The 23,482-nt window shown below is 44.7% G+C and overlaps 6 protein-coding genes across 6 annotated transcripts; 3 read left to right on the plus strand and 3 right to left on the minus strand.

Moving 5' to 3' along the window:
- Positions 1 to 1,045: 1,045 nt before the first annotated feature.
- On the minus strand, positions 1,046 to 3,076 carry LOC131291104 (transcription termination factor, mitochondrial). The gene is made up of 2 exons (XM_058320298.1): positions 2,636 to 3,076; positions 1,046 to 2,558 (listed from the first exon to the last, which is right to left on the minus strand). The coding sequence occupies exons 1-2, from the start codon at positions 3,018 to 3,020 to the stop codon at positions 1,057 to 1,059; spliced, it is 1,887 nt and encodes a 628-aa protein (XP_058176281.1). The 5' UTR covers positions 3,021 to 3,076; the 3' UTR covers positions 1,046 to 1,056.
- A 427-nt stretch (positions 3,077 to 3,503) lies between these two features.
- On the plus strand, positions 3,504 to 6,098 carry LOC131281243 (conserved oligomeric Golgi complex subunit 4). The gene is made up of 5 exons (XM_058310512.1): positions 3,504 to 3,601; positions 3,688 to 3,885; positions 3,958 to 4,791; positions 4,855 to 5,993; positions 6,056 to 6,098. The coding sequence occupies exons 1-5, from the start codon at positions 3,512 to 3,514 to the stop codon at positions 6,096 to 6,098; spliced, it is 2,304 nt and encodes a 767-aa protein (XP_058166495.1). The 5' UTR covers positions 3,504 to 3,511.
- A 134-nt stretch (positions 6,099 to 6,232) lies between these two features.
- LOC131281284 (ATP synthase mitochondrial F1 complex assembly factor 2) lies at positions 6,233 to 7,250 on the minus strand. The gene is made up of 4 exons (XM_058310561.1): positions 7,178 to 7,250; positions 6,908 to 7,104; positions 6,730 to 6,840; positions 6,233 to 6,664 (listed from the first exon to the last, which is right to left on the minus strand). The coding sequence occupies exons 1-4, from the start codon at positions 7,248 to 7,250 to the stop codon at positions 6,233 to 6,235; spliced, it is 813 nt and encodes a 270-aa protein (XP_058166544.1).
- Positions 7,251 to 7,681: 431 nt separating this feature from the next.
- On the plus strand, positions 7,682 to 9,281 carry LOC131293367 (uncharacterized). The gene is made up of 2 exons (XM_058321446.1): positions 7,682 to 8,215; positions 8,301 to 9,281. The coding sequence occupies exons 1-2, from the start codon at positions 7,696 to 7,698 to the stop codon at positions 9,095 to 9,097; spliced, it is 1,317 nt and encodes a 438-aa protein (XP_058177429.1). The 5' UTR covers positions 7,682 to 7,695; the 3' UTR covers positions 9,098 to 9,281.
- A 180-nt stretch (positions 9,282 to 9,461) lies between these two features.
- Positions 9,462 to 13,698, minus strand: LOC131288396 (putative defense protein Hdd11-like). The gene is made up of 4 exons (XM_058317530.1): positions 13,533 to 13,698; positions 10,365 to 10,580; positions 10,157 to 10,287; positions 9,462 to 9,724 (listed from the first exon to the last, which is right to left on the minus strand). Exons 2-4 carry the CDS (start codon positions 10,570 to 10,572, stop codon positions 9,560 to 9,562), a joined length of 504 nt encoding a protein of 167 aa, XP_058173513.1. The 5' UTR covers positions 10,573 to 10,580; positions 13,533 to 13,698; the 3' UTR covers positions 9,462 to 9,559.
- Positions 13,699 to 15,526: 1,828 nt separating this feature from the next.
- LOC131282381 (uncharacterized) lies at positions 15,527 to 21,864 on the plus strand. The gene is made up of 9 exons (XM_058311823.1): positions 15,527 to 16,383; positions 18,887 to 19,303; positions 19,396 to 19,547; positions 19,617 to 19,772; positions 19,915 to 19,990; positions 20,096 to 20,428; positions 20,495 to 20,686; positions 20,759 to 21,145; positions 21,222 to 21,864. The coding sequence occupies exons 1-9, from the start codon at positions 16,189 to 16,191 to the stop codon at positions 21,501 to 21,503; spliced, it is 2,190 nt and encodes a 729-aa protein (XP_058167806.1). The 5' UTR covers positions 15,527 to 16,188; the 3' UTR covers positions 21,504 to 21,864.
- The last annotated feature ends 1,618 nt before the right edge of the window (positions 21,865 to 23,482 follow it).

Genomic DNA, 23,482 nt, shown 5'->3' on the forward strand with positions numbered 1-23,482 from the left:
AGCGCGATCCTGCCACGACAAATCTACGCCAGGTCCTTGCACAGATCTTCGCAAGAGACAACGAACAACACAAAACGGCAACACTTCTGTGACTGCTTCGCCATCACCACTTACTTTTTTTTCTTTCCTAGCAACCTTTTCGGTGCTCTCCGTGCTGCTGCGTTTTGCTTTGCTCTTTTACGACTGACCGAACTAGGGACTCGCCATTGTTTCACCTTTCACTATATGGATGATTACACACGGCAGCGAGTAATGCCGCGATACGAACGCTAATTGTTTGCGGTTCAGATGAACGTTCAAGCACTAAAAACTTTGCTTCTCGAATGGGTATGCTAGAAAAATAAAACTGTACACAATGCGTGCGGCGGCCGACCACACACGCTCTTTTCCGTTCAGTTGCTCGGAACAGACTGCAGATTCGTGCTGCGACTTCAATCAGGTCAGGTGATTCGGCAGAGAAACAGCTGACAGTCGTATTTGACGTATTGTTGGTTTAACATTTGTACAATTGAATTTTGGTTATCAAAACTTTATGTAAAATCGTAAGTCATTCATTTAAAAACATTTAGCGCAACACGGGATTTTAGACGCGGCCCTTCATGATTATTTCTGTTCCTAATTTTAATATTATCCTTCACAAGAATGTCAAAATATGGCTATAACTTCACCTTCTTTAATATTGCAGTGTAGCAGTCACAATTTCAAATTCATTTATCAAAACGTCAGCTTAATGGCAGTTGATCATATTTTAACTCTATTTGATATTACTGTACAGCGTCTGATTTTTGTAATGATTGCAATGAGTATTCATTAAGCACTAGTGTTTTTTATTTGACCTGTAACATTTTATGAACAACTCCAGTTATAATAATTTGTTAAATGCTTTGTTTATCTGAAGTATACTTTCATTTCAAATATCAAAAATAAGGGTTTGTGAAGTAGTGGAATTCGGATTCAGTAGTTATTACTGCCAGTTTTTTTTAAATTATTATCTACAATCTGTATTCTACAGTATCTTTTCAAGTTTTTTACACTAACAATAGCCATAGGGTTTATTCAACCATATTGTTTCACTTTTTTTATCCTCTCCTTCGAATCAACCCATTCCTTAACGAATAAGTCATACTGTCGTTGACTTTTACATACTATTATTAAAGACTTTGGCCGACAACCAATTTCCTTCAACTGATTCATCCGTTTCTTCGTCGTTTGTAGACTGTGCATCAGGATGCGAGGATTTAGGGCAATGTCCTGTGGTTGATAGTCCAGCTCATCCAGCAGATAATCAATCACCTTTTTAACCTTCGTAATACGGACGTTTCGGACGGAGGGTGCTTTGAGGATAATGGAATTGGCCACCTCGCGATCGAACCCTAACCGTTTGCAGAAATACTCGACAATGGTTTCATTTTCTCCTAGCAACAGGCCGCTTTCTTTGGTGAGCTGCAACGATTTTTCCAACACTACATCCGGACAACGAACCATCCACGGCATCAATTTTTTTCCACGGACCTGTTTCGCCCTTTCGATACGTTCCGCCACGATACCTGGTGAGTATTTGAAGGCCCACAGGTCGGCCAGGATGTCTTCACGATTCATGTGCTGCTGGAATAGTTTCAAGTTTTCCAAAAAGCTATCCTTAGGAAGTCGAAACATAAACGTTCGGCGGGCAAACTGTTCTGTCACCTCGCTCGGTGGGAAGCCAGTACTGTCTGCAAAATAGTAGATCCGGTTGGTACTGCCCGGGCCAAGCTGTTCGTTGTTTAGGGTAGACACAATTTTTCTCAACTGATACACTTTCAGTGTGCATAACGGTATGACATCGTTCAAGTTCCGCAGGCATTGGAGTGTTTCCAAGGTGGCAACTTTCTGGTGCAAATCCTCTCGCTTCGTTGTCAGTATCAGCGAGTGTTTCACAATTGCTTCTGGGCGAATTTTTTTCTCCAACAAAAACTCAATATTATCTACCAGTGAAACGAATCCTTTGCACTTGTCGTAAATGGATTTGGCCGTTTCCTCGGAGCAGTTGAGAAGCGCTTCCATGCGCTTGATAACGTAGGTTTCGAACCATATGCCCGTCACGTTGTCCTTAAACACGGGCTGCTTTCCCTTTTCGATGACGGCCTCGAACGATTTGCTAAGCGCAATATCCGGTACCCGTACCATCCATGGTTTGATCGTTTCCAGCGGAGAGTTTTTAAGCGCCGCCAGCCGCTCCCTTATAGAGGCGGGCGCGTAAGCTAGTACCGAAAGGTGTCGAACGACATCTGCGGGTTCAAGATGTTGTAGACAAATTTCTAGATTAGACGTAAACTTATCAAGCGCAATACGATAGATTCGAATGTTTGATGCAAAAAATTTCGTAACGATCACTGTGTCGGTGCCGGTTCGTTCGCTAACGTAGTTAATACGGTTTCCACCGGCTATGGTTTCCTGCTTCGCTACGTCGATCATGTGTTGAATTGCATTTATCGATGCCTTTAGAAACGGGGATAGCATTTTGAAATCGTCTACAGCTGGTAGCTCATGCAATAATCGAAGCTTTTTGGTAAGTTCATCTGCAAACAAAGAAAAGTATCGTTATGCAAACAGTCGTTGTCATCTCTCATCCCTTCCCCTCCCCCCTATCCTGTACCTGTTGGATTCGAAAGTACCCTCGGGTTATCGTAGATATACTTCTCTTCGATACCATGTGCACGCAACAATTCAATGTTATCAGTTAACAGCTTCGGCGCGAATACACGTAATGCTTTTTTGTTCGCTTTGTAAAGTATTTCCGACTGCTCTTGGCTGCAGTTTAGGAGAGATTTCATGCGCGATAAAAGCTCCTCCTTATTCCAGAGTGCTGTGGCTGCCGATATCGAATCGTCTAAAGATAGCTGCAGATCGTCTTTGTTTACGTCGTCATTTGTGCGAAATGCATGACGCAAAACTCCACCATTCACGCTGCCCGCAAAGAAACCTCTGTGGGAAGTTAAAGCACTGCACTTCTTAGGTAGGAATTGAAGTAACCTCAGCATCTTCGCTACGATTTAACTACATTTGTACAAGCAAAAATGATAAAAATACAGCGTAGAAATTGTTTCTTTCTTTCGCGATCGTACGAGAGTGAAGAGTGTTTGGTAACCAACCACACCGGTTTGAGAAACGTCAAAATTCATAATAATAAACAAACCCTTCAGGAAACGCATCGTTTTACCATTCAGTTCTATTTTAAATTTATAATTCTTAATTTTTCATGGTTTCTTCGTTGATGATTGAGTTGAGATCATATTTTTTATTAGGACTAGTAGAATTTGTATTTTGCCATCTTACTTGAAGAAATACATTAGAATAACAAAAATTCAACGATAAAAATAATTAAATTGACATATCCTTATCTCCAAGGTTGACAGTTTGCCAACAAATCACTTTTCTTCTTGCTTTTTATTCAATGTAAACAATCACCAGTGTTTAGTAAAGTTTTTAATCGCTGTATAATTAATTGTTCTGTGAGAAAAACGCGTTCAGTATGATAAAATTGGAAAGTTTTATAGGCGATAGCGACATCGGCACATCGGCTGGGATAGAAGATGTTTGTGAAAAGATTTCCAAAAAAGAGGTGTGTGCTATTGAATATGATGACTATAACTACATTACGACGTAACATTTGACCATCGTGAAATTGGTTTCGTTATTCATTCGCAGCAACAAATCGATTCTCGCCTGGAAGAGATCCTTTCGCAGCAGTGCCAGCTAGAGGCGAAAATGCGCAGCATAGGAATAGCGCTTAGCAGTCTTAACGTGGTGTCGGACAAAAGCCGGCATTTGTCGGAAATGATCAACCACACCGCATCGTTGGCGGAAAGTGTGAGCGCCAAAGTGCGGCGGCTTGATGAGGCAAGGGTAAGTGATCGAATAGCTGGCACGATCACTTTCTGTTCCTGCTAACTGTTCCTCCAATTAACCTTCTACTAGAGTCGAGTCTCGGAATGTCAGCAGCGAGTGCACGATTTGATCGATCTTCAATTGTGCAGCCAGGGTGTGATGACTGCAATACGCGAGGAAGATTTCGAGCAGGGGGCTGCGCACGTGAATCGGTTCCTGTCGATGGACAAGACACTGCTACAGAAAACAGCCGACGACGTCAGCGGCTCGATTACCTCCGTAAGCAAAGCGGTTTCCACACTCGAGCAAGCGACGGTACAGATACAGCAGATGGTAAACCAAAAGTTCGACGAGGCGGTCAAGCGGGATGATCTAGCATCGGTGGAACGGTTTTTCAAAATTTTCCCCCTACTCGGCATGCACGACGAGGGTCTCGAAAAGTTCATGACGTACATCTGCGGCAAGCTGCAGGCCAAGGCCGCCAAGGAACTGCGCTCCTCGATGGACATTGCGAAAGCCGAAAAACGTACAGCAGTCGCTTACGCAGACACATTGACGATTTTGCTCGAAAATATTGCCCGCGTGATCGAAGTGAATCAGGCGATCATCGAGAATTGCTATGGGCCGGGCCGGTTGGTGCAGATATGCCGTATACTGCAGCGAGAGTGTGATGATGAGGTTACCAAATGCGTGCAGGAGTTTAATCGCAATCGTCAGACGGGCCGAAGGATCGCACAAATCAATGACTATATTAAGAGTGCGGGCAACAGTTCGAGCGGTATGGGCCATTACCGAAAAGCTTCCGGTGGTGGAGGCTCGATCGACAAGCTGAACGCGAAGGACATCGATAGTTTGATTGGGGAGATTACCATCATGCATTCGCGTGCGGAGCTGTATGTGAAATTTATCAAACGACGATGTACTGTAAGTAGAAAATGAAGTTTGCTCACAGGAATAGATAAAATTTGAATTTCTCTAACCCCTTAGAACGATTTGGAGAAAAGCTCCCTCTCGCCGGAAGTGAAACAGGAGCGTTTGTCCGAACTCAACACTTTGCTGCAAAAGTCTCGTCTAAACACGCAGATGCAGGAACTGCTTGGTACATATCTACTGTTTGAGCGATACTTTATGGAGGAAAGCGTACTGAAGGCGATCGGGCTCGATAAGCTAGAGGACGGGCAGCAGTGTTCGAGCATGCTAGACGATGTGTTCTTTATCGTGCGAAAGTGCATCCGTCGTTCGAACGGGACACAATCACTCGACGGCGTTTGTGCGGTCATCAACAACGCGGCCAGCTGCCTCGAGGAGGACTTTTTGAAGGCTCTCAAATCTCCTCTAAAGGCCGGCTACCCGACGGGCTACATCGATCTGGCCCAAGCGTACAACGCATTCCAAAGCTCCATCCAGCAGGGACGGCTGCAGACGAGCGATTCCGATCATGCACGGGGAAGGTTCATAGCCGCGCTCAACAATGCCGACATGTCGACGGAGTTCATCGAGACGCTGTGGAAAATGATGGCCGAAGAGGTCGAGATCACGTTCCCAACGATGAGCGCCCGGGAGAAGGAGAAGCTGGACAGCTGTCTGGGTGGATTGAAGTCGTTCGGTGATTCGCTAAAAGCGCTGGTGGACTTTGGCTTCCAGCAGTTGCGTTCATCGGCGATTAAACCCCGGCTGCATCCGTGGGTCGATCAGTTTCTTACGCACAACCACAACCTGACAGAGGAGGAGCTGGCCACGTACGAGGCGGGGGAGACGTTTGTACAGTTTCTGATCGTGCAGATCGATGGGCTGCTGAATTCGTTCAAGGTAGCCTTGACGCCACGCAACTTTGATGCGTTGGTCAGCATCGTTACGACGGAAATAACGACCCGTATGGAGCGTGCAATTAAGAAGACGACCTTCAACCGTATGGGTGGGTTAGTGTTGGATCAGGAGGTACGAGCGCTCGCTTCCTTCCTGACCGGTGCCACGTCCTGGTCAGTAAGAGACAAACTGGCTAAGCTGTTGCAGATGGGTACGATCCTGAACTTGGAGAGTGTTTCCGAGCTGCCCGAGTATTGGGAATCGTCGTCAGCAAGCTGGAGATTGACGGCCAATGAAGCACGGTCGATATTAGCGCTAAGGTAGGTAATAAATTTAAAAATTGAGTGTGACTATTTTAACACATCCCTTATCTTTCTTTTAGGATCGACTTTAAGATGGAGGATATCAAAAAGATTAAACTATAACCTTGAAATAAACGCACCTATAACACAAGTAACAATCGGGTTTTCTTCATTACTCGATCGTTCTGTTAACAATTACTTCCTATATTTTGTTCATTTTGATAAGTCGGTCGGTCCGTTTATTTTAATCAACCGCATTAAAGTGAAATTTTCTGTTTCTCAAAAGCATTGCTCGAGTTAAAATAAATGAATAGCAATGCGGCCGACAAGCGGGACTGCGAATCTAGTCGCTGCACGTCGTGGGCCCACTCCACCTTTCCCCAGTGGCCCTGTTGGAATTCCTCCTCTAGCCGCGCGAGCTGCACAGCTCTCTCGGGTGTTATGTGCCGATCGACGCAAGCCAGCGTAAGAATGATGGACTTGATCACATCTACCGCAAACACAAACCCATGCAGGGCCGCCGCGTTATACGAGGTAAAGTATCGAGCCAGGTTCATTGCCATACCGGGCTCAAATGTTGGCACCACAAGCGAATCCGTTGAGGTGAGGTTCACTTCGTAGCGTTTGTTGCACCACTCGACGATCGGGTTCCACTCTTGGTTTTGTAGCTTTTTCAACTCTCGCTCTTCCTGGTGATAGAGAGAATAAAGTAATTAGTGGTAAGAAATCCAAAAAATATCAAATCGATACATACATTCGAGTGGAACAGGATAGTGTCGGTGTTGAAGTAGTTGACTAAATAATTCACCATATCGTGCTTCTGGATGCTATTCGGATTATCGATAACCGTGCTGCTGAGGGCGGTCTGTAAAATCCGGTAAAGCATACGTAAAGAAAATGCCCTGTAACCACTGAAGAAGAGCCAATCCTACCAAATGCATTGTAGATCGATCAACCACATCTTTCTGAGCATCCCATTCCGTGGCGATCGCAATGGCAAGAGGCTCACTTTCCACGTAGAACGGTAAACCTCTGGGCGTTTTCAACTTTCGACTGTCCAGCGTTATTTCGTATCGTCCATTGCTTGATATAACGCCGGTATTTTTGTAGAACCTTTTCGGTAAAGCCGCTGAAACATAAAACAAGGTAGAGCAAATGATATAAACACTTAAAAACGATACATTGTGCAACTTTGTACGTACGATAATTTCGAATCGATATCTGATGCACAGGACGATGGAGTCGGGCGAAATTGGCTAGGCAAGAGCGTAGCATTTTCTTGATGAACGTGTTTTCTCTCCAAAAGAACTTATGTAAATTCCCGATGTTTTGCAGAAAATCCGTTCGTTGAAGGTAAGGTTTTATTACGAAAGACGTAGCAAAACAAAATACTAGTGTTGGCAGAATCGGGATTCGGAATATTCGAAGATTCGATCCCTAGACGGATTCTAAAGATTCGAATCCCATTTGACAGATTCATCGCGACGGAAAGTAGCTCCCTGGAAAAGTGTTTTGTTGACATGCAAAAGACAATCTTGTTTTCCAGGATTCTACGACTCCAGCACCGACTGCGGAGAAATAATTGCTCGGTAAGTAAATAACAAACGCCTCTTGGCGGTAATCTACTTACGGTATTGAAAATATGAACGTTTTTCCTGCAGGTTTTCTCATCTCATCTGTGCCAATCAACAAATGTGCCATCGTAACAAAGTGAAACAAAATGTACAACAACTTTAATACGAACCGATGCAACAATTGCTTCCGCGTAAACTGCACAAAACCGTCCACGAAAACGAAGATAGTATGCCCGCATTGCAAGCTAATCAAGTATTGTAGCGTTGAGCATCAGGTATTCGATTGGAATATACATCAACCGTTCTGCCAAGCGGTTGCCTCTGTGATGAAAGCGACCAACGCCGAACACATACTCGGATGTGCGGAAGCCATCCTGGATAAGCGCGTTGATGAGCGTGACCGTAAGCGACAGTTGCAGCGGAAAATTGACTGTGCGATATTCTTGGCGGGCAAGGTCCTAAATCGTCCGTTGGAGTACCATGAGCGTATACTTCTACAACACCCGCTCTTGTGCAACGTTTGTCAGAATGTGTCGTCAGGAAAGCTAAAGCTTTGCGGAGATTGCCATCAGGTTGCCTACTGCTCCCAAGATCACCAGGATCAGGATCAACTCAAACATTCCAAGTGGTGCAAAGAGTATGCGCTCAATTTTATGTTGAACCACGGTGAGTATTTTATCTAAACTTTTATGGTATAATCAATATTTGAAATATGGTCCATTTAAAATGTTTTATTTCTTACTATTTCTAGTTGAACCAAAAATGACTAACCTTACACACATTCCCGAGCTGGACGACATATCGTTTCCATGCGATAACTATAAGTTAGCCGGCGCTGTAACGGGCAGGGAACTTCGAAAACCATCACCTGATATACCTGCCATGAATCAGCTGGAAGACCTGAAGTACGCCACGCACTTTTCCTGGGTAGGTACAATCCTCTACCTGTTACAAACAACTGGCATACCGGACCAGTTGGGAGACAAACTGGTCATTTACATTGTCGGCGCATGCAAAGAGCCCATTTATTTTAATCGTACAACTTGCGCCGCACTTTTTGCCTACTTACCGAAACTAGAAACGGTTAAAATCTGCTTCATCGGGCCTGAATTACTAACCACCAAGAGTACCGTTTCCATCAACTATCACGGGGGTCAGAAGGTAGAGCATATGTACTATAGATCGCTATACCACGAGCTACCGGGTATCTTGGAACATCCCCAGCTCATAGTTGCAATGAACTGTGGCTTTAACGATATCAACAATGCATCACAACACACCTGGCCACAGACAATACGCTCCTTGTTGGGCATTAAGAATGTAACGTTTGCATTCACCTCGTACACCTACGCGGAGGCGATCGATGACTGCACGATTGTACTGGGCGAGGCGGAAAGGCTGTACGAGGAGGAGAAGTTTACGTTCGTCAAGCGAGCGGCCATCAATCCATTCCGTGATCTCCAACCGTTACGCAATCCGGACATCCTGGACGAAAAGGATGAGCTGTACTACGATAATGGGTACCTGTCCATTGCCATTAGAAAATAGTTCGGTGGCAACTGAAACGAATTTTGATACGAATTTATCACACGCAATTTTATCAGCATTTTGTTTTACTTTTTAAAAGAATTTTAATATAAGTCCAAAGTGAAACTTTTACCAGTAAGGAATTCAGAATTTTTGTAACATCTTTTTTAAGAACTATTTCCAACGTACAAAGCATTTGAAAACATCACACAAATAAAATATAAATGTTTAAATGTAACGAATAACTTAACGATGTGGTTTGTTTTACGGTCGTTGGTATGTTTATTGTCTATCAGGTAAAACGGGTATTTGTTGTTAATCTTAGTATTGTCCAGTTGAGTAAAAATCTCCTTGGATTCCGCGTCCCTAACGTCAAGAAAAAAAAATATTTTGTGTAGGATCCCTCCCACACCGGTCACCAGGACCGATGTTTGTGGGATGTAGACGGTGGTACTAGCGGGGTATCCAGAGATCGTTCACGGTTTAGTTCACCTTCAGGAAGTCGGACGAGTGCTTCACCCAGAACACGCCACCGTTCAGCGCGATCGTGCAGTAGACACGGGCCTCCTCGCTCAGTCCCTTCGGCGCTACCCAGTTGAAGGTGATGGCGTTTGGTGGGGTGGCAATCTTCTTGTGTGTGACGGCCGACTGCAAAGGAAGTGGGGTGGAGTGGTTGGAGGACATTATATTGCATTTCAATTGGCAGCAGAAACCGATAATGGTGAATGCACCCGTCGCTGGTGCATTTTTTTTTCTTTTACGGCGCGAAGTAACGGTAAGCCTATGGCGAATGTACGGTCACACTTCCCCTTCACCTCGCCGGTGGGGTTATCGATACGCTGTCAAAGATCTGAGTGAACCGATTTGATGGTAATTTAACCAGCTCAAAACAACCCGGTTGCAGCTTCGTCGTGGCTAATTAAAATCTATTACATGGCTCGTTCGATGGTATCGTGCCGTTTAACTGATTCTTTTTTTGCGTTTTAATGCAAATCAGTATAAATGCAACCCCAGGTGCACAACTGGTAGTGCTTCGCCACTGGTGTAAAAGAAATCGGATGTAGTATTGGAGACCCTTACCGCCTTGGAGTTGCCGCAGTCTAGCTTCTGGATGTAGTTGTTGTTCGGTGGCACATCGAAGGCACCGACCGGGGTTTCGCCGACACGTGCCTGGCACAGCAGTCCCTTGATGGTATCCTTCGCGCTGTTACCTATGGTTGCCATCGAGAGGAAAGTATAGCATTTCTATGATTCACAACGACCAATCAATCACAAGTGTAGCACCTACCTTGGACGGTGATCGTAACACCTTCGCCTCCCTTGATCTGCTTCTTCGACAGGATGATCTGGTACGGGGCGGCCGATTTCTGCGGGTCGGTGTGATGCTGCGGGATCATGTCACCGCAGGCACCGTCCGGAGCACCGGCGGAGAAGCTGAAAGCGGGAGCAGCGCACATGGCCACGGCGAGCAGAACACAGGCAAAACGGAACGCCATTTTTAAAACTGTAACGGAAATGATATATGGTTACAATATGGGATTATGATTTCCTAAAGAGGCAAATTTTTGTAGAATAGCCGGTACTGATTTAGAGTTGAAATCTAGTGATAAAATTCTTGGTGATGGATGGTGTTGATCACAAAATCATATTTAGATGAGTTCAACTTTAATCTGATCACTGATCACACACAACTTTGGACATTGTTGATAACCTACAATAAAACCTCACATGGAAGCATGAATTTTATCTGCACGGACATGCATCTGATTCGGCCTTGCATTCTGATATGTGGCAATCCTTATACTCGTGTGTTCTATGATTTTGATGACAATTTAAAACTAGTTGTCCCAAACACAATCTGCATCTACCCGACATCAACAGCTGAGGTAGCAAAAAACAAAAAAGCGAAAGTGTCTCTGATCCAAACGACAGTTAACAGATGGCCCCCAAGCATATGTGTGTCCGCATCTTCGATCGGGGAGGGGTTGGTGGTGTGAACCTGTCAACCGGTTCGCAATGTAATTATGTGCATACACCGGGCGATCGTAGAGCCTCCTCTTGTATGCCGTCTCCGGGGAATGAGTGGGTCGTACAAATTACCATAATCGTCTCTTCGAGATCGTAGGTTCCTCTGCAATAGTGGCAATGATATAGAGACGTGTACCGTGCTATCCGTTACTGGACTGTGACAGCATCTCAACCGGTGGCGTGGCTTTTGGGTCAATGCTGAAGTGCGCATACATAATCAAGCTAGGCGTCTAAACCGGCACTGCGAGACAGACATACACACCGGTTCGGAGCATTAAGGCGATCGAACAGGTCCGACACAACCCCACGCCGTACCCTCCTATCTACTATTTCCGTTCTCAACGGATCATTTGAAAACCAGGGAGTTTTTTTCTCTTCTCGTTACGTACACGAGAACCCATCAATCGGGAACAAGAAATCAATCACGTCTCGCCCCATACCACCGAAACCGCAGACACCAACGGCGGATCAGTACACGATCTCTGCGAAGTGCGCGTTGGCAATTTCGGAAGGCCTTGAAGCGTGGCGTACGTTCAAACATAGCGCTAAGCGCGCAGGTCATTCACCAGCCTGCAATAAGCTGGTGGCGTTGTACCGACACACGATTATGGAGGAGAACAGGAGGGTATACAACAACGTTGAGAAATGTAGCAAATGTTGGCAGATAAAAAAAGTCTGATTGATTTAACTAAAACTGGTATTTGTTTTGGGTTTTACCCAAATGAGGCAGAAAAACATGAGAGGCACAAAAGTGGAAAAAACAACCATCATTTCACTTGCACCAGTGATTGGAACAAACTGGAAGGGGATTTTATAAAAGAACAAAAAAAAGGATTTCATCATCCGTAGACATTTGATCTGACCGAGTAGCGCGTGTGTCGGCAGGAATGATCCGACAAGTCGTCCATCCATCATCGGTGGAGAAGTGGTCTTCGGCCATTTGCCAATTTATAGACCCGTCTCAGACAGTCCCCTCCAGACTTAAACCCATAAACGTTGTCTAAACCGAACGACCGAAGGGCAAGGTAACAGTAACTGGTTTTTGTTTAGGCCGTTTGTCTTGCGAGGGACACTGAGAGCTTTGAAGATCGTTTTTTATGGCTCTACTCCTCCGAAAATCCTTCCCAAAGCGGAAATCCTTCAAACCGTTTAGACGACAGCTTGTTCAGATTCGGCCGAAAGTGTTGGATCGTTAATTTTGCAATTGGAACCTAGAGGAGTGAAGGTGAACGAGGGGATACATGAACCGTGACCAGTGCCAATCCGTTGTGCTAGGGAGGTTTTAGCCTGGCCTGTGTGTCGTGCCCCCCTGTGTCGCTGTGCAAGACAACTTCTTCAAGCGAACGGAGCAAACCAAAATCTTGCCAACGGGTTGTACGGTTTATATGGACGATGTGGCGTCTAACGAAGGCCAGCCGCTTTACTTCTAATCGGCTCTGTAGGAAGCACAGCATAGCACCCGGGGGGATAATGTCGAGTCATTGGACGAACAAAATGGTGGCTTTCGAGGTTTTGCATGATTGCGAGGGGTAGATTTGAATGCAGCTCAAGTTAAATTTGCTTCCTCAAACTGCTCATCGGAGGGTCATCAAACAGCATCACAATTTTATTTTTGAAAAAAAAAATCTTTTTATGTGATCGTTAAATTGTTAAGTGTATAAATTCATACATTAACATATACTAATGGCAGAATGTGTCTAATGGCATAGGGTGATGCCACTTATAAGCTAGACAATCGATGGCAATGGAGTGTTTTAAAAGTCATCACATTAATAAACTGGCGGAAACAGTAATTGCTACAATGATTCGAATGCGGAACCTTGTAACGTTACTTCCGTTTCCTAAGAAAAAAAAACCTACTATTGTTATGGAACTCCGTTGAAACATTTCCTTTCTTTAACTTTACTGCAAGTGTTAAAAAAAAATTACGCAATGGCGGTTGATCAGTAATACCGGCGATCAGATACCGGATAAGACGATGATAAGTGCGGTCGGTAACGTTTCTTTTCTGCTGCTCTACATCAAAGCATGGGAATATTACTCATCGCTCACAATTCAAACACAATTGGGGTTTACCCTAATGCATTCACTGAATCTAATTACAAGGTTTTGAAACCATATCCTCCAGACCGCTTGCAGTGTTAATTTCAAATTTGGAGTTTCCATTTTGTCTCCCTGTACAGCTCTTTTGTGTTAGGATGCCGAACACATGTCGAAACAATATGGCTACCAGCTTCCCAATTCCATATGACTTAGTCGCACTGTACGTTTGTTAAAGCGAGGTCACTTCTTACTTTAACTCACTTGGATTGTCACAAACCATATACGGCCACCTTTTCGCTTCATTTTGCAACGTGAGTGCTTCGAAGCGGTAAACGGTAAACTTGTTCACAAAAACTCACAAAATACTACTCTGGAGAAAACTTACCCGAAAAAGGTCCTGGTAGTAAACTGGTTGTGGTGTAAAGACGCGACGAATGGCTTTTCTGGCACCGACTCTGAATTGATCCTCTCGAATCGAACTCAAACCGCTTAGTGAAACGAATGTCCGCGCAGCTTGAAGCTTTTGTTGCACGCTGACCCACGTTCGGACCTGGGCGTTTGAGGCTGGTGTTGGTTGTTGGAACTGAAACGCGAAAAAAGCCCACGGTGTGTTGGTGTGGCGAGATCGGAGGCGCGAGGCTCCATCGCAGCGACGATCGCGTATTCGAATATGCCGCCGAATCTCAGATGAACCAGCATGAGAAGAAAAAGCGAGAGTTCTCGTCGAGGGCTTGAACGCACGAGGTGAATCGTCTGGGATGGGGCACGAAGCTGCCGCTGGTGGGTGTGACGTAATGCCATGTGCGTACGAGCGCTTCTCACCTACCTAACCGTACGCCGTAATGATGGAACTACCGATAAGGTAATTAGCCCAGTCACACCGCCGCCACCGTGTATACTATGAAAGCCGAAAGTTTAACTGGCTTTATTGTACTGATACCGAGTGTATCGATTGGGCCGGGTTGGGAATGCATTGCGAGCGGCAGTAGGTCACCTCAAAATCATTACATGGGACACCAAAGATCACAGCGTTAACAATTGTTAAGGAGTACTAATATATGGAGACTATATTTAAATTTTCGGATTATTGAAGGTAAGAAAATAATATTAATGTTTTTTTTTAAAGAGAGAGTTCAAGTTAATTTTTCCCAAATTTAAATGGTTCCAAACCTTTATGATCTGGTGTTGATTCTTATTGTAAATTGTAAATTGTTCACAGGCTACATTTTTAAATTCTTTACTTTGCTGGACAACAGCTCTTCAGGTGAACTTCTGGCGTCACTAGATTGTACCTCCCTCACATATTATTTGGTATTGACATTTTTGAAAAAACAGAAGATTCAACTACCAACCGGTATGATGGTTTGCTGAACAAGATTGCCCGTGCATGCACGGGCTGGCTTGGATTAACGAGGTGACGGCAAGGCGGACATGTTCGTCACAAGGCGAGTCATTTCTGGTGTGTAGTTTTGTGATACTTACGAAGGCATATTAAATTAGTACTTCACGCAACAACCCATTGCCTCTTAGTTGCAGGCGTTAGCCGACGCCGGGTAAGAAAATATGCATGTTTATGATATTACATCATTTCGTGTGGAACTTGCTAATACAAGTTTCTCAAAAATTAACCGTTTGAATTGCTTAAAAAAATAAGTATACCGTATTTTTCCGTGTATAACGACCCAAAAAAAAATTATTCAATTTTTATGAATTTGAAAATTGATTTTTTTTTCTAATTTTCATCAGTTGTAACAATGTTATACGTGTTTTAACCTCCACTCTATGATCGAAACAAAAAGTTACCCGTGTATAACAACCCCCTTAATCGGACTTTGATCAATTTTGAACTAAAAGGGGGTCGTTATACACAGAAAAATACGGTACTTTTGATACCAACTTATTCAAACTTCATCTGTTATGACGATTGCATATCTTTAGGCGCTGGAGTCGGTGTTGATGAAAACGGAGTAAAAAAACCGTTGTGACCTCTGTATCGGAGTAATACTTATTGAGCAAAGAAATCGATAATTTACACAGCGTGGTGGACTAACCCAGCAGAGCAGAAGTGCCTGAACATACATTAAGCAATACGGCCAGGTCATGCTTTCAGAAATAAATGAATTTAAAAAAAACTTTAATAAAACATAACATGCCTTTCCATCTACGGTTTCTACAGTGAAAGTACGCAGCCACATTTTTGGAGTTTCTCCATCAGGTTACCATGGCGATGCGGTACGAACAACCAATCCCTCGACGCCATTTCTCTAACATATGGACGCGCGCGTCCTGGTTGCGTGTGGTGAACGCAGGGCACCAGACTTCCCGCGAGACCCCGGCAAACATTACGGCATACACATTGCTCGTGCACTCGAGACCGCTCCCGGTTTCAGTTGGTCGGCAGAACCGAACCGGAGCAGATCGCGGTGGCTGACGCTCGTGTCTCACACCCGGCAAGTGCCATCTAGGTAACACGCGAGCCAGTTTAATCAGTGGCAGTTGCGGCACCGGTAGATTACAGCGCATTGTAGTGCATCGTGGTCCACCGTTACTGATAGTGAGCGTTAGATTTTGTTGGAAAGTTTGCTGTCGTTAAAATAGGATGCGATTGTTCCAACCTGTACCGGACCTGTGGGCGTATGTCAGCAGCTAAAATTACACCGCGTTAGAAACACTCAAATACAAATCATTTCCTATCGCGTCCACGGTGCTGCACACTTGCATTGAACTGGGAAAATCGGAAGCCCATACGGCTAAGAATAACCAGGTTCACACTGGTTTCTTTTCGGTTCACTTGTGTCTCGCAGCTCGTCTCGCTGGCCTCTATGTTTGTGTGTTTATGTGTGCCGTATGTTTGAGCGTGCTTTTAAAATCGATCGACCGAGTATTAGTCTGGGGAAAGTTGATGCGTAGGGTGAGCGGCGGTAAAAGAAAATAAAACCCACCCGAAAAAGCCGCAGTCAGGCACGCACTCACTTTGGGCTTGTAAATTGTCCAGCCCCGAAAAAGGACTGTTGTAAACGTCTCATTAGCGATAAAGGAAAATGGCCGGCGTTCTGTTCGTCGTCCACATTCCTTCCGCCCGGTATGAGCGGGAGCTGCGACGGAAGGAACAGGAGCGTCTAGCGAAATCGACCACCGCAACGACGGAAGATGAGAAGGATGGGGAAAAATTGAACGGCAAGTCGGAGGAAACGCAACCGTTCGTTACACCACAGCCGAAGAAACCCGTTTCGAAGGTAAGCTAAAACGTGCTATATATTAGGTGCACGTTGCGCACAAAACGAAACACCACCCTATGTTAGCACGAGTTGGCCATGATTAGGGCACGATGGAAAACCAACCAGCTGGTGACAGGCCTGAGGTAGAGGCTATTCCGATGTCGATCGATCGACATTTTGCTTGATAACGTCGAAGGGAAACCATTTGCGTACCCTTTCCGATTGCCTTTATCTGTGACACCTATCAATTTGCATTTCAATAGAATAAAGGGAGCAGGGCTCCCTTAACGTACATGGGTGTGCGTTATCGATCGTTGATCCTGTTCGACACAAGTTCAATGCGTCGTTTGTAATCGTGTAAATCTAACAGGTCCGTCCTCAAACTACCATCACCACCAACGCGGAACTGCCGACCGACATCATGGACGGCGATGGCGGTTTCCGAAATGGCGCGAAATCCGTTCACCTTAGGCTGCATCACCTCCGATCGCGAAATGAGGAAAACACTCAAGCGGTTTCCTATTTCTCCGTTACCCTGTTTTTTTTTCTTCATGTATTTATTGGCGATGACGCCATAGTGCAGCCATCCGCTCGCAATAAAAAAAACCCAACAAACAAAAGCATTATTATGTCTTTTCGGAACGATCGTACGTGAAGATAAACTCAAAAGAAACACCGACGAGCCATCCTTGCCAGCCTCGCACCATGCAAGTCAACTTTTAGGTTCGTTCGGTTCAAAGTGGTTTACTAACTCTGACACTTTATGTCTCGAGCCTTATTGATTCGCTGTCGGTTTGATCAATCCTCAAAGAACCGCTGTTTGAACAGCTGACTAAGGCGAAATATGCACTGTGCACGTGAACCACAGGGCAACTATGGTAGCTGCAACATTCGATCCACGGCTTCCGGTGGGAAGTAATAAACAGTGGCTGGCATTGCACGTTGCTAATTTTAGTAAAGATACCTCAAGAGCATTTGTTTGGTGCGGCAAAGCGGGATGCTTTGATGTTTAACTTCTCTTTTGTATTACAATTTGAATAGCAAATTTAAAGGGTTTTTTTCTGGCCAATGAAAAAACGTGCTTTTCAAAGCTGTACTTTAAACAGTCACATGTTTGCTCTGCTCTTAAAATTCCAGTGGGTGGAGTTGACATCCAATGATATATTACAAAAAAATTACGAGCAAACTGAGTATCCACCTACGCAATGGGACAACACCGAGGGCTGTGGTAGTGACAGAGAAGACCTCTTATTGGTACTTCGAAAAAAATATATCATGTACCTCTCGTAACCGATTTGGTAATAAAAACCAAAAATGTGTTACGTCAACACAATTTTGAAAAATTATATTGATTTTTGTCAATGTTTATGCACTTTTTCTTCATAGTGGGACTTTACATGTTTGTTATTTGTTGCAATTATTTGTTGTACCGACGGGAAACGTATTTTCATCCTGCAAATGCCGCAAGAAGCACCTTTAATCGTGTTTGGTATAGTCCATGTTGCACTTACAAATTATAGCCTTGTTAGTTGTTGGGAGCTCTACTGGACGTTCTTATCACCGTCCATATATTCTTAAACGCGAGATGTCAACAAGTTTTTATGTTAACGCGCAATGATTCACAAACGATGCCAGACGGTATTTTCCTACGACGACATTGTGGAAGAACGTGGTCATATTTATTTACTTTTTGATTGGCACCCTTCCCTTGTCGATAGTCAGCTTGCTACTATCCGTAGAATACATTGAAATCCAACTAGAATGAAATGTGGGTCTTACGGAATTAAGTGGGCTCGATTTGGTTTGTATGTTAGTGGCTTATTAATTATGGAATATTTCCGCTCTGTCCATTAGTTGAATCAATAAGATTTCTTATTTCTAAATATATTTTCGGCACCATGCTGTACTATTTCACAAAATCACTTTAAACTTGACACTCTTTGGATGGAATCCAATTTCTAAACGAATTTTCTGTTTGAACTTCGGCTGCTCGTGTCTAAGCCATGGGGACAACCGCGAGCGACCGTTTATCGCGACGCTCGGGACGCACATGCATGGTCCATAAAACCCCGACTTCATGTCGTGACTTCACGTGTCGGTTTCATCTGCGTGCTTCCTCTGTGAAGTCACGTCTCACGCTTGGAGGGGTGTGGCTACCGCTTACTGTGCGTCGGACCCTATATCCAAGTGTTGGCATATGTGATCGCGGTTTAAAAATAGACCGGAACGGAAGCAGAACACTCCATGCCCTCGCCGAGCAGCCGAAGAAGTTTGTCAATGTTTTCTGGCGGTTGGTAGGTGATCGCGTAGCACACACAAACACGCGCACCGAACTCGCAAACAACCTCTCCAGGAACGGACGCCCCAGTTCAGCGACTTATCAACATGTTTTCCAACTGCACGCGTTAATGCACGATTGCACAGCGTGTACCATTTCTAAACAGAAGCACATTTTGTTGGCAAACACACTGGCTAACTAACTTGTTTTGGCTATTCCTGTTCGCCCTTTTTCTCGGAATAGATCCCTCGATCCAGCATCATAACCGCGCCGGATGACGACGACAGGGTGGCGGGGGATGCTGGTGCCGCACCGACCATAAAGTTTATCGACCAAGACGGCGAAGAAATTCCGGGAAAGCCGGGCGATGACGACGAGCCCAAGGATGACGACAAGGATGGCGACGAGAAGGGCAAAGACAAGAAGTCGAACTTTCTCGCCGAACCGTTCGATCGTGCGTCGGCCCTACGCAAGTCCTGGGACGGTTTCAGGGATCTGCTCGGATCGGCACGGAAGGAGAAGACAGCTCGCGAGGAGGCGGCCGAGAAGCTGACGCTGACCGGCAACTCGTCGATGGAGGAGGTCCTGAAGACGATCATCAACGAGAAACGCCTTCATACCGCTGCCTGGATCGAAACGGACCAGGGAAATGGTTTTCATGTGCGTCGCGTTTCTTTTCGGGATTTCAAGCTTCACAGCCCTTCAATGTTCGCTACATATTGGTTTGGTTTTGTTTTTTCGTGGGCCCTCAGATCATGTTCTCCATCGAGTCTGGACCGATTTGCGATGATGTCATCTATATGCTGAGTTCGTGGGGCGTTGGCCAACGGTTTAACTCGACCATCTCGATCACCTCCTGCACACTGTACAGCCAACCGCCGGTCGTGGAAGAACAGCAGGAAGAGTAAGCCATCGAAAATCTCTCTTCTATTCCAGTTTGCCTAAAAATATGTGTGCATTTTTCCTTTTACAGAGCGGGAGGCGAAGTAAATAAAAATAATGACGGAAGCGCATGGAACACGTTCCTTTCCACCGTTCGTGCCCGATTAAATGTGGCGCAAATTGTGGAAGAAGTAAAACACGATGCTCAAGTATCGTTCGATTTCGTGTCCATGCTTGCGGTTGCCAGGTAAGGAAATAATTATTTATTAAATTATTTCTGAACATTTGGAAACATTTGAAGTATGAATATCCCGCAAGTCATAAGTTTGATGTACTGTCTATCTATTTAATGTTTTTTAAATCTCAAATCTTCTTATTTCCTTTCATAGTATTCTGGCTGCGTTCGGACTGGTCGAAGACAGTTCGGTGTTTCTCATCGCCAGTATGCTCGTCTCACCGCTCATGGTAAGCGCCTAAAAGTATGCTATACGGTGGTACTGCTCGAATAGTACTCGAACTATTTGTAACCGTTCTTTCTAAAATATCGTCTACCTTCCGCTTCAACTCTAGGGACCAATCATTGCCATTATCTTCGGAACCGTGGTCAAGGAGCGCCAGTTGCAGTTGATTGGGTTGAAAAATGAAATCATTGGCATCATGCTCACGGTGACGGTGGGCTTCGTTTTCGGGCTGATCGTTTGCAGTATCGACGACCGGTACAGCGTGGGCGAGGGTATAACGCACGAGATGCTGGCCCGATGCGAAACCCATTCGTTGTTGGTCGGTATTGCTATCGCACTGCCTTCCGGTGCAGCCGTCGCTATTGCAATTCTGGGTGAAAATATCGGGTCACTGGTCGGTGTGGCCATTTCGGCTTCACTGTTGCCACCGGCTGTCAATGCGGTAAGATAGAAAATCTTCCTCACAGCTTCTTTAGATAATGAAATTACGTTTATTTTCTCGCTTCAGGGAGTCCTTTGGGCACTTTCATGTTTGTACTTCCTATTCGGCTCGGAAGAGTCCCGCTACGGTACACTAATCAAAACGCAGATTTACTCCGAAAACCAAGGCTTGGAGCTGTTCACCCTCGGGTGCATGAGCATCTCGCTGACCCTACTCAACATTATGTGCATCTACCTGGGAGGAGTCATGTTCCTAATTGTGAGTTCACCTTATTCAGTGTAACTGTTGAACGTTTTTTCACATGTATTCGGTAACCTTTTTCCGCCGTAGATCAAAGAGGTAGCCCCGGTGGTGCCGAAGGATCAGAAACAGTTCTGGAAGCACGATATCAAAATTGCGCGTGACTACAACCGCACGCTGCACACGAACGATGGGCTATCGATGAGCAAACAGCTGATCCATGAGCTGACAACATTGCATCACAACAACGACACCACGACCGGTGGCCTGCGTAGTGATTATCTGCTGAATTCGGCCTCGAAGGCTGGTCACCAGAATACTTGGTCACCGCGGCACAACTACCATCAGCGCGATCACCGTCCGACGATCCAGGAACTGGAGGCACTCTACCTCAGTCTGTCGGCCAACACGACCGAGAACCAGTTCCACCATTCGGCCCATCACGGTGGACTGAACTATATGAACTTCGATCGTTTCGTGAGTTTTTCCTCCGGAGTAATGTACCTACGCAAATTGATTAACTGTCGGATATTCTTTTTCTTGTTATTTACAGGCCACCTCACCTACGCAGCATCGGCGCATGAATCCTCCGAGTCACGGTGGCATTTCGCGCGGTCGCTTCGGTGAATCGCTGCGCGGTACCTCCGGTCCGCTTTCGAAGATCCTGGAAGATGTGGCCGCCGGTACGTCGGGTGCCAAAGCCGAGGGAGGCCATGGGCAGGCGCACGGTGAACGTGGTGGCCGTACCACCCGGAGCTATGGGCTTCCGAGCTTCAAGCGAAGCTCCAAAAAGTTCACCGTAACACCGGCGTACGATCCGATCCAGAAGGAGTAGGAACCAACCCGTGTATGCCATCGTTTCGGTGTGTGAAGAGTCTTCTGTATCTTCCTTAGGTCACGCTGTGTCGGGGTCCGTGAAGAAAGCAAACAAAACACTACAGCTCGACACGGACCCACGGGCAGGTGTCTATTTTAAATATGATCTAAAATGCACTTAGTTATCGGCAGCTCGTAGAATGAGGCTTCCGGTCGCCAAGGGACAACCATGGCCCTACCGTTATACATCATATGGCGAGCTCCAGCGAGTTCGCGCAGTTTAATTTCTCGATTGTAAGCGTTTTGTAAATTATCGTATTTGTTTTCCTTCCTCTTGCGTTACCCTTTTCTCCTCGTTTCGTGTTCGCCCCGTTCCGTCTGATGTTGTTCAGTGCACAGTTGTAAATATTCGTGTGTGCGTGCTTGAACACGGTTTAGCAAGTAAGAAGTGTTGCCAACAATGCCTAGTCTTGTGGTGCCTTCAGGTCCCGGAAAGGTGCCAGGAAGGTACCAGGTGCTACTGTGATGCACCCGTTGCTGCGTCCGCCCCCTGCTGCCCAGCCCACACCGTTTAAGGATATGAATGTACTTAATTGAGGATGTGTTGCTTCTCGGGCTGGGCAAGGTAAAGCGAACGTGGTATAGGTTTTAAGGAAAAGCAAACATTGGGGAAGTATAGAAGGACCTGCGTCGTCCAAAGTCTCGTTGAGGCAACATGCTTTTTGTATACGAAAATTGCAATAAACGAAAAACTAATGTTGCAAAGAGTCCAAAGCGAAAAGTACTGCTTTCTTTATTTGCAAAAGGTGTATATGGAATACATTTCTATCGAAACGTTTCCACTCATAGTTACTAACGGCTCTTTACTTACCTATTTTTCGGAGATCCGAAGTTCAAATACGAATGTAGAGTAACGTCCTAAAATAACAGGTATTGCAAGCATTCTTTTCATTAGGAAAACGTTGAACTTAATAGATTTTCTCAATAGCTTAATTTAAGAGCAAAAGAACGGCAAACTTGTTTTACTGCGAACATTTTTATAACATAACATTTTAAAATCATCCCTAAAATTCAAAATTAGCGTAGAGTCATATTATTTATGTCTTAGATGTCCTTATCATCGATTCTTCAAAATCAAAAACATACCATAAAAAAGCAAAAATCTAAAAGACAGAAATCTTTCTCTTAGTGTATCGAACATGAATAAACATTAGTTTAAATCACGGTGGTTCTTATATTATGGTATAAAACATAAAAAAGGATTAAAGTAAAACACTTAGGCCAGAACAAACAAACACGCAGTTCACCTAAAGCTATTGCAACCAAAACCTCGACTTCTCCAAAATATGGAATTACTAGCGGTCCGATGGCATCACCATTACAAAACACTAACAAACCACATGTTCTTGAAACTGTGAATATTGTGAAAATTGAATTAAACCATACTGTATTGCAAGTTCGAAAAGTTAAACCAACGTAATAAATCGGTCAATCGGCAACAACAGTTATCTACTATTAAATGGTTTTAAATTGTTGCCACTCAATGTTCTAATAGTGTCATAGAATGCGACTTAATAAAGTTAACTATGCAAAAAATAGATTTGGAACTAGATACGTTTACTATGACTTAAGTAATTGATGAAAAGATTCATGCAATGAAAAAATATGTCAACACCAATCGTCATGCTTAGAAAAAGGTCATTTATTATACTAATTCTTCACCTCCAGCGATACATGTTTCGTTTAGGAAACTAAAACACTAACCTCGACGAATACTTGGGTTTATTGTTTCAAGCACTTTCGTAGTAAACACTTGTGTCCTCGAGCTGTTCGTGTGATGACAGTTGGTTTTAAACTTTCGAAAATGATTGATCACGCGTTCGAGTGGCTTTAGTTGCAACGGGTTTCTATGGTTACCTGGTTCGATCGGTTAGGAGACTAAAAAAAATAAAACAAACTTGCACCACATCCCTCCCTGACACTCCAAACGGCACACTT

Source organism: Anopheles ziemanni, chromosome 2, assembly GCF_943734765.1.
Source record: "Anopheles ziemanni chromosome 2, idAnoZiCoDA_A2_x.2, whole genome shotgun sequence".
NCBI lineage: Eukaryota > Metazoa > Arthropoda > Insecta > Diptera > Culicidae > Anopheles > Anopheles ziemanni.

Excerpts from the sequence above, each read along its gene's own strand:
- LOC131291104 (XM_058320298.1), bottom strand. The coding sequence starts at position 3,020 with ATGCTGAGGTTACTTCAATTCCTACCTAAGAAGTGCAGTGCTTTAACT. Across the intron at positions 2,559-2,635 it reads GGTACTTTCGAATCCAACAG|ATGAACTTACCAAAAAGCTT; the intron begins GTACAGGATAGG and ends CTTTGTTTGCAG.
- LOC131281243 (XM_058310512.1), top strand. The coding sequence starts at position 3,512 with ATGATAAAATTGGAAAGTTTTATAGGCGATAGCGACATCGGCACATCG. Across the intron at positions 3,886-3,957 it reads GGCGGCTTGATGAGGCAAGG|AGTCGAGTCTCGGAATGTCA; the intron begins GTAAGTGATCGA and ends ACCTTCTACTAG. Across the intron at positions 4,792-4,854 it reads TTATCAAACGACGATGTACT|AACGATTTGGAGAAAAGCTC; the intron begins GTAAGTAGAAAA and ends CTAACCCCTTAG.
- LOC131281284 (XM_058310561.1), bottom strand. The coding sequence starts at position 7,250 with ATGCTACGCTCTTGCCTAGCCAATTTCGCCCGACTCCATCGTCCTGTG. Across the intron at positions 7,105-7,177 it reads GATATCGATTCGAAATTATC|CGGCTTTACCGAAAAGGTTC; the intron begins GTACGTACAAAG and ends TTTATGTTTCAG. Across the intron at positions 6,665-6,729 it reads CTATCCTGTTCCACTCGAAT|GAAGAGCGAGAGTTGAAAAA; the intron begins GTATGTATCGAT and ends CTCTATCACCAG.
- LOC131293367 (XM_058321446.1), top strand. The coding sequence starts at position 7,696 with ATGTACAACAACTTTAATACGAACCGATGCAACAATTGCTTCCGCGTA. Across the intron at positions 8,216-8,300 it reads CAATTTTATGTTGAACCACG|TTGAACCAAAAATGACTAAC; the intron begins GTGAGTATTTTA and ends TACTATTTCTAG.
- LOC131288396 (XM_058317530.1), bottom strand. The coding sequence starts at position 10,572 with ATGGCGTTCCGTTTTGCCTGTGTTCTGCTCGCCGTGGCCATGTGCGCT. Across the intron at positions 10,288-10,364 it reads TGTTACGATCACCGTCCAAG|GTAACAGCGCGAAGGATACC; the intron begins GTAGGTGCTACA and ends TGGCAACCATAG. Across the intron at positions 9,725-10,156 it reads ACTGCGGCAACTCCAAGGCG|TCGGCCGTCACACACAAGAA; the intron begins GTAAGGGTCTCC and ends CTTCCTTTGCAG.
- LOC131282381 (XM_058311823.1), top strand. The coding sequence starts at position 16,189 with ATGGCCGGCGTTCTGTTCGTCGTCCACATTCCTTCCGCCCGGTATGAG. Across the intron at positions 16,384-18,886 it reads CGAAGAAACCCGTTTCGAAG|ATCCCTCGATCCAGCATCAT; the intron begins GTAAGCTAAAAC and ends TTCTCGGAATAG. Across the intron at positions 19,991-20,095 it reads TGCTCGTCTCACCGCTCATG|GGACCAATCATTGCCATTAT; the intron begins GTAAGCGCCTAA and ends CTTCAACTCTAG.